The 9,234-nt window shown below is 40.4% G+C and overlaps 1 protein-coding gene across 1 annotated transcript; it reads right to left on the bottom strand.

Moving 5' to 3' along the window:
- Window positions 1-6,354: 6,354 nt before the first annotated feature.
- LOC131014852 (GATA transcription factor 8-like) lies at window positions 6,355-8,774 on the bottom strand. Its single transcript, XM_057942971.1, has 3 exons — window positions 8,279-8,774; window positions 7,334-7,548; window positions 6,355-7,255 (listed from the first exon to the last, which is right to left on the bottom strand). Exons 2-3 carry the CDS (start codon window positions 7,544-7,546, stop codon window positions 6,677-6,679), a joined length of 792 nt encoding a protein of 263 aa, XP_057798954.1. The 5' UTR covers window positions 7,547-7,548; window positions 8,279-8,774; the 3' UTR covers window positions 6,355-6,676.
- Between the last annotated feature and the right edge of the window lie 460 nt (window positions 8,775-9,234).

Raw genomic sequence — 9,234 nt, 5'->3', positions numbered from 1 at the left:
CCTCCTCGGTGTATACTAAGTCAATAATATTGACACAATATTGCTTCAATCCTCATTCGTTCTTACGTTTGTGTCCATTACAGACCTTGGAACACCCCTTTGGATTCATAAGTGTTTCAATCGAAGCGGCCACTCTTCACACTTATATAGGTAACTCTTAACTCAAGTATCCTGCTATACTTGTCCTCATTGAGGAATTCTAGAGTTATTAAAAGTCAAAGACTTAACCTCACCACATGCAGGTTCTCGAACACTCACTGTTCTACAAGGAATAGGTAACTCGAGTGTTCAACACACAGATTCTCATAGCTTAGTTGTCCCATTGAACCAAGTTCTTGGGATCCTCCAGTCATCATGGTTGGGTATCCACTATGATCATCTTTAAGATGTGGATTTCAAACCCATTCCTCCTAACAGTCTATACATTTGATCTCGATGGATACTTTTAGTCAACGGATCGGCTATATTATCAATTGATCTTATATAATCAATTGTGATAACACCACTCGTGATCAAATGTCTCACGGTATTATGTCGTCGACGAATATGTCTCGACTTACCGTTATACAAATTATTTTGTGCTCGTCCGATAGCAGCTTGACTATCACAATGAATTATTACGGACGACACATGTTTCGACCAACATGGAATATCCTCGAGGAAATTTCTAAGCCACTCGGCTTCTTCACCAGCTTTATCCAAAGCTATGAATTCGGATTCCATGGTCGATCTAGCAATACAAGTTTGCTTCTTGGATTTCCAAGACACAGCACCACCCCCCACAGTGAATACATAACCGCTCGTTGAGAACGAGTCTTTGGCATCAGATATCCAATTTGCATCACAGTACCCTTCAAGTACAGGGGGCTCCCTAGTATAATGAATTGCATAGTTCTGAGTATATTTCAAATATCTCAAGACCCTTTCAAGAGCTTTTCAATGTTCATTACTAAGATTGGCTGTAAAGCAGCTCAACTTGTTGACCGAGCATACTATATCGGGACGAGTGCAGTTTGTTAGATACATCAAGCTCCCAATAATCTTAGCATATTCTATCGCATCAATAGGTTCTCCCTTATGTACATTCAAATGTACACTAGGTTCCCATGGAGTCTTAGCTATTGGCTTGTCAAAAGCATTGAACTTCTTTAACACTTTCTCAACATAGTGAGATTGTGTTATAGCAATACCATCAGGCTTTCTTAGAATTTTAATTCCAAGAATTACATCAGCTAAGCCCATATCTTTCATGCTAAAGTTTTTACTTAGCATATTTTTCGTTTCTTGGATCACTCGGGAATTACTCCCCATGATGAGCATGTCATCTACATAAAGACAAACAATAACATAGTCGTTATTGGTATTCTTAATGTAGACGCACTTGTCACACTCATTGATTTTAAATCCATTTGACAACATTACGCCGTCAAATTTCAAATGCCATTGAAGCGGTGCTTGCTTCAATCCATATAAAGACCGTTGGAGTTTGCATACTTTGTGCTCTTGCCCAGGCACTACAAATCCTTCAGGTTGCTTCATATATATTTCATCTTCCAACTCGCCGTACAGGAATGCAGTTTTCACATCCATTTGGTGAATCTCGAGATTGTGCAAAGCAGCAATAGCGAGAAGCATCCTAATAGATGTCAACCTAGTCACAGGCGAATAGGTATCAAAGAAATCATATCCTTCTTTCTGCCTGAAACCTTGAACGACAAGTCGGGCTTTGTACTTATCTATAGTACCATCAGATTTGTACTTCTTCTTTAGGATCCATTTGCATCCTAAAGCTTTACTTCCAGGTGGTAGATCCACTAATACCCAAGTATGATTCTGCATAATGGAATCGATTTCAATATCTATGGCTTCTTTCCATAGAGCTGCATCCGAGCCAGATAAAGCTTTTTTGATCGTCACCGGTTCGCCGTCTAACATTAAGACAACATAATCCGGTCCATAAACCTTAGCTTTTCTAACCCGTTCCCCACGTCTTGGTTCTACATCCACAGGTTTAGACCTTGGTCTTTTCCTATTAGGTGGTACAGGATTAGAACTCGTGGCATCATCTACTTGTGTAGAACTACTAGCTACGTCTAGAGGCTTAGAACTCGTAGCTTCACTCTCAACTCTATTGTTTGAGTTAGACACACCTTTATCCTTATTGGGATAGATATTTTCAAAGAATATAGCATTCCTTGATTCTATCGTTGTCCCAACATGTATGTCGGGTATCTCTGATTTGTGCACTATGAAGCGATAGGCACTGCTATTAAGTGCATAACCAATGAAGGTACAATCCACCGTTTTAGGTCCAATTGTAACTTGCTTTGGTAAAGGCACTTCTACCTTAGCTAAACACCCCCACACTTTGAGGTATTTATACGAAGGTTTTCTTCCTTTCCATAGCTCATAGGGAGTTACATCTTTCCCTTTGAGTGGAATTTTGTTCAAGATATAGTTAGCCGTTAAGACAGCTTCCCCCCACATGTTTTGGGGTAATCCTGTACTAATCAACAAGGCATTCATCATCTCCTTAAGAGTTCGATTCTTGCGTTCAGCAACGCCATTAGATTGTGGTGAATAAGGAGCCGTCGTTTGATGGATTATACCACTTTCATTGCATAATTCAGCAAACGGAGCTACATATTCTCCACCTCTATCACTTCGAACCATCTTAATTCGACATCCAAGTTGATTCTCGGCTTCATTTTTGAAGTTCTTAAAAGCTTCAATCGCCTCATCTTTACTTTTCAATAAGTAAAGGTAACAATACCTTGTGCAATCGTCTATAAAGGTGATAAAGTACTTCTTACCGCCTCTAGTTTGCACGAACTTTAAATCACAAACGTCGGTGTGAATTAGTTCTAATGGTTTAGTGCTCCTTTCAACCGATTTAAACGGCAACTTAGTCATTTTGGCTTCAACACAAACTTCACACTTCTCTTGTGAGTTATATTCATCAATTTTCAGTAAATTCATTTTTACTAATCTTTTTATAGCATTTAGATTAACATGTCCAAGTCTACAATGCCATAAATCGGAACACTCAATCAAGTAAGCAGAAGAAGTAGATTCTTTCTTATTGATAGTTGCCTTGGCAGGTTTACAAGCTCTCACACCAAGTTTGAAAAGCCCTTCGGAGGCATAGCCTTTCCCAAGGAACTTTCCCCACTTGCGAATTACAACATAATCAGCTTTGAAAAACAGTTCAAAGTCTTTCTTAGTGAGCTTAATGCCCGAAATTAAATTCTTTCGGACAGTGGGAACATGTAGCACATCCTTCAAGGTGATCTCCACGCCCGAAGTAAGTTGAAGAACCACATCTCCCATGCCAAGGACTTGAGAAGTCCGCTCGCTAGCCTCCATGATCGTCTTGTTTTCCACTTCTTTGTAGTTGTGGAACAACTCACGATTGATGCAAATGTGGACGGTAGCGCCGGTATCCACGAACCAAGCATTTGGGCTATCAACATGATTCACCTCGGAAATCATCGCCGCAAAGTCATCTTGGTCCCAATCGCCAAAGTCCTTCTTGACGTTGTTGACGTTGTTCTTCGCCTTCTTCCGCTTTGGCTTGCGGCAATCCTTAGCCATGTGACCATGCTTGTCACAATTGAAACACACTCCATCGAACTTTGATGGTTGTCCTCCACCTTGCTTCCCTTTGCCCTTGTTGTTGGGATTAGGGCGACCACGCTTGTTGGAAGGACCGCCTTTCTCGGTGAGATTGGCCTTTGCATCCATCGGCGCTTTGCCCTTTTGATCACGACTCCTCACGTGATCCTCCATTTGAAGCTTTGACACCAAGTTCGCCACGGACATCTCCGAGCGCTCATGCTTCAAAAGGTTTTGAAAGCTCCTCCAACTTGGTGGCAACTTCTCGATGATGATCGCTACAAGTAGCGCATCCGCCAAGGGCATTCCTTCGGCTTGAACTTCGTGTGAGAGAGTTTGGAACTCTTCCACTTGGTCCATCACGGAGCGGGAGTCGACCATCTTGTAGTCCAACCACTTGGCGACGACATACTTTGTAGTATTCGTCTTGTCCACTTGATATTTGAGATCAAGTGCCTCCCACACCTCCTTCGCGGTCTTATGGACCTTGAAGACGTTGTAGAGCCGCTCGTCCAAGAACATGAGAACGGTGTTGCGGCACAAGTAGTCGCCTTGGCACCAATTCGCATATCCGGCACGAACCTCGAAGCTCGTCTCCCCTTCACTCGGGGTTGGAGGCGCATCGAAGAACTTTACAACTCAAAAAACGAAACTAGAAACTGAACTAAGAAAATAAACAAAATTAGAAGTAACAAGAAACTAGAACGAAATTACAATGAAGTAAAACAAACTAGATGAAAGCGTCGAGTCGAGGTGGAACTCTTCCCGCAAGAAGATTATCGCCCCGGTAGTGCTCACGGTGTAGGCGTATCTTCCCCAAAGGTAAAACGACGAACGTCTCGTCGGATGTAGCACCACAATCCGGCGAGCTCCGGCGAACTGAATTGGATCGAGAACTGAGCAGTATGCAGTGAGAGAGAGTGAGAAATGCAGATTTTCGTGGAGCAAAAATGCCATGCTTCTAGTCCACTATTTATAGGCTGCTCAAGCTCATTAGGGAGATTAAATCCTCAATGAAGAGGATTAAAACCATGGACTGTTATGGGTGTTACAAATTCAAAAGTATTTGAATTTGTTGTTACATATTGATTCTGCATCAATGGCAGAAATCAACCTCCTGTGCAGTTTTCGAAACTGCTGCAACTCTTCAAGGCTTGGGCTGAAATGGGTGGGCTTTAGTTGGGCTGAGAACACAAATACAATTGGGCCGAAAAATTAATAGTCCACAAAAGCCCAAAAGTATTTTGTCCAAAAAATTATATAGTTTGGACCCAAACACCACCCAAAGCACCAATTGTCAAGATCCAAGATCCAAGTCCTTGGCCGCGGCCCGCCCGTCCGATCGATCGTCGGCGGCGGCGCGTGCGAGGCCAAGGCCTTCATCCAAGCCCACTAGCAAGCCCACAAGTTATTAGCTCCATGAACATTGCTATTCTTATACAAGAGTATTCTTCCCTTGTTTTCCAATGTGGGACAACAACACATTACAATTGTTATTTCCCTTCTCAACACCCAAACTTTGATATACAATATCTCACTCACCGGAAATCGGTTTTGAGACTTCAAGTATACTACGTTCATCTACTCGAGACGTAGATTAACATCCAATAATTATTTCAATTAAATAATGAATGTTTAATTAAATAATTAAATTCAGATATGGTCCAAAACCATATTTCCAACAACCTATACATATATCCTAGCTAATTTTGGCCAAGAGCACTATGATTTTTCTGTTGTTCGTGCGTTTCCAAAGATGTTGGCATATAGTGCTCTATATCCTAGCTAATTTTGGCCAAGAGCACTATGATTTTTCTGTTGTTCGTGCGTTTCCAAAGATGTTGGCATATAGTGCTCTTTCAAAAAAGTGAGAACAAATAATAATAATAATAATAAATTATTATTATTAAAGATAATAAGAGAAAAAATAAGAAGATGATGTTCGCATATATAGTTGTAATAGAAATGGTGCCACGTTTTTTATGTTTACCGGAATTAAATGGAATTATATATGAAGCTAAATATAGTATAGTAAAATTATTATCGATGAGATCTAGCTCAAGTGACAAAGTTGAGGCACTCAAAAACTCTCCTTTGTGAGAGGTCTTGGAACTAATGACATTTTTATAACATAATTAATGAATTAATCAACCCATATGATTCTTGAAATCCCGAGTGACACTAACGAAAAAAATGAATTATAGGCTCCTTTTAATTTGAAAGTCACGTTGAGAAAATAAGAATAGGAGGGAAAAAGGCACCTAATTCAACCATGTTATCTTAGTGAATCCAGCAAATACTTCAAAGATATAAAAATGAAACCATAGACTAGTTATACAGAGAAATTGTCTTGGCTGGGCTGCGAAGCATTGTATGTGTGACTTAGATTAAAAAAAATTCGAAAGTTGAAACTTGAAATTGTAGGAGTTCCAAACCATAGACAGGCCATGATAATCTGCAATATTGAAAGACACAAAGTAGGAGTTTATTTTTTAGTATTAATCCAGATAAATAAAAATAGAAAAGTTAATCTTTTATTTACTTTGATAGATTAAAACTTTAAAATATCTCAAGATCCTTTACAACTTCTATCATTCGGGCTATTGATATCCCATTAGAGGACTGGAATTTGTAAAATCCTAGCGTTGAGGATAAAACTACCCAATTATGTATTTTATCAATCATGTAAACACCTCAAAATGTGCAAAGACAGCAAATGCAAACGACGACGCGAAAACAGAGCAGCGGAACAGAGACTCAACTCCAAGTCATTACCAATTCAAGATGAAAACTAGAAGCATATCAACTGCAAAAAGAATTCCCACCAAGAGTTGCTGGGAAAGCTATAAATTTCAAGATTAGGGCAAAGCCCGGCCCGAGTCCTCATCACTAAACTTCCTAGACTCTCTTCTTCTTCTTCTTCTTCTTCTTCCTCCTCCTTGCCCTCGACTAGCTAAATTATGATGAACTCTATAACTCCTACCCCCTCCTTACATTAATGTACAAAGAAGCAAAGAACAAAGAAATGGCAAAAGCACCAAGCGATATTCTCTCCTCTCCTCTAGAGTGAAGTGATCATAGGCTCAACCTTGCATCTCATCTCAATGACCTTCTTGTGCGAGTTTGAGTGCAGAGACGGGACGAAGGTTGGGCTAGCAGCAGGCCGGTATTCCGGGAACAGCCTCCCGGACTTGTAACGAACCCCACAAGCATTGCAAAGCGTCTTTGGTCCCATGGGCCCGGCCCTCCACTGCGGAGTCTTTGTTATCTCGCAATGCAAGCATTTCCGAAGTGGCTGGGGTGTTGGAGTTGCAGGCAGAGTTATCTTGATCTTCTTGCTCTTCTTTGAAGGCGACGACTCAGCAAAGCTGTTGGACTCTGAGGATGCAGGGGAGATGAGCTGAATTGCTGGTCTCGGATTAAACATTGGCGGCCGAGGGCGCTTGCTACGTGCACGTTGCGGGCCACGATGCCGGGGGCTGAGAGGCACCGCCGAACTGCTGCTGCTGCTGGTGCTGCTCTCGACCACTGACACTGGACTCAATTGCTCTTTCTTCTCTTTGCCGACTGTCAGCCCCCCGCCTGAAAACGAGTCCTCCACAAACGTCGAAAGCCACTCCAATTGAACTATATCCTCATACTGCAACAACAAACACAAACAATTTAGGATCTCCAGCAATCAAATGCACAATTCCACTTAATTCTGATAAATACTGACCGGAACAGAGAGCTCTGCAGCAAGGTCGGAAGCAGGGCTGCCGGAGAAGAGGGTGTCGCAGCCCTGCAACGCCTCGTCCCACGTGGGGAAATCACTGGAGCTAACTAAGTTAGCATCATCAGCACACTCATTGTCGGGGGGAAACTCAATCAAGTCATCCATTTGGTCGAAGAAGTTTCCACACTCGATTTCGTCTATCAACTCTGGCTCCATCACTGCAAGCAACAAAACAAGAAACGTGTCATAAAACAAGAATTCAGATAAAAACAAAAACAGAGCACGTCCAAAGAATTTTGACAAGGGATTATCAGGAGATTGTGCTTGACAGCAAATACAGAGCTGGGACCAAAACGCGCATCTTAGCATGAAAAGGTGAAACATCTTCATTCAACCATTTTTTGGATTCTTGCAAACAACACCTTATCATATTTTCTTTTGTGCAATTTACACAGAATCAGTCACAAACAAAAACAACACATGACTATTTTCAACAACTCTACCGACATAAAAATTTGCCATCAAATTTAAGACCCAAATGCTAAATAACGGAACAAACCTCTCAAAAAGCAAAAAAACAAAAAAAAGAATTGTAGGAAAGAAATAATGAGCAAATGGAAGCAACCAGAAGCAGATGATAAATTTTTAATATTTCTCAAAACTGGAAAATTGCATAAATCGAAGCAAGTATTAAGATCACATCTTTCGAGAAAATAATGTGAACATCTACCATATCAATTTGGTTCTCGAAATACAATATTTACTGCAGCCAATTCAAAACTTTTTCCATTTTTTCTATTTTTCAGTATTCACCAAGACAAGAAGGGATGCTAAAATACCATAAAATTCCTTTTAGAAACAACACGAGCAGAAAAACGCAACCAAAGAATATAAATGAAGAACACAAAAGGAAGCTTGAAACATCAAAAAGAAAATGCAGAGGCAAACCTTAATACAATGAAAGAGAAAATGAGAGGTTTCTTCTTCAATTGCACAAGTCCCAAAGCAAACAAAGTGTTTCTACAGAAACAGCAGCAAGCTCTACACTAACACTTCCTACTTAAAACTGAGCTACAGCCTAAATATGTATCTACCTATGCATGTGTGCTTATATATATATGTGTGTGTTTTCTTGTATGACACTCGAGCTACTGGAGACAAAGAGGTTGTCGAGAATTAGGAGGGCTGCGTGAGAGTGAATATGAAGAGGAAGGAAGTGAGAAAGAGAAGGCTAAAAATAGTGAGTGAGTGAGAGAGAGAGAAGAAATGGTAGGTGAAATTCTTGCTTCAATGCAAGCTGTCTTTTACACTCAGGCTTCACTGTCGTGATGTTTAAGGCTTGCAAGAGCACGGGTCCCACACCACTCCCACCGCTCTCCCCCTTCCCCTGCAATCACATGTACAGTGCCATTGGAGGTGTAAATGTGTGGGCGTACACGGGAATGGTAACTCTACGCGGATAGGGTATATTATCTTTTCCTTTTTTTAACAAAAATATATATTCTTATATTTTTTATTTTAATTATTTTATAATCTCCTCAATTCTTTTTTCTTTTTTTTTAACAAATTCATTGAATTCATCAGTTTTTGACAATGTTTGTTACAAAATCGATCGTATCTTTCAATTTAATAATACGGATGCATACGCGACAAATTAATACTCCCTCCGTCCGTCAAAAGTGTACCATTTTTACTATATTTGGCGTCCGCAAAGAGTATACCACTTTCCTTTTTTGGAAATGGTCCCACCATCCACTTTAATATTTTATCCTTACAAACACTCTTTATTTACAAAAAAACCACTCCAAATTCAATTTCAACCACACATCTCATAAAGTGGTGGGACCCTTTCTCCACTACATCAAAATCATTACCAATTTTATTAAATCCCGTGCCTAACCAAA

The sequence above is a fragment of the Salvia miltiorrhiza genome, chromosome 3 (assembly GCF_028751815.1).
Source record: "Salvia miltiorrhiza cultivar Shanhuang (shh) chromosome 3, IMPLAD_Smil_shh, whole genome shotgun sequence".
Taxonomy (NCBI): domain Eukaryota; kingdom Viridiplantae; phylum Streptophyta; class Magnoliopsida; order Lamiales; family Lamiaceae; genus Salvia; species Salvia miltiorrhiza.
The sequence above is the reverse complement of the archived record's forward strand: the minus strand, read 5'-3'. Positions and strand labels throughout refer to the sequence as shown.

Bases quoted from the DNA above. Each gene is read 5' to 3' on its own strand.
- LOC131014852 (XM_057942971.1), bottom strand. From the start codon at position 7,546: ATGGAGCCAGAGTTGATAGACGAAATCGAGTGTGGAAACTTCTTCGAC. The intron at 7,256-7,333 runs GTCAGTATTTAT...TTGTTGTTGCAG, and splicing joins CTGCAGAGCTCTCTGTTCCG to TATGAGGATATAGTTCAATT.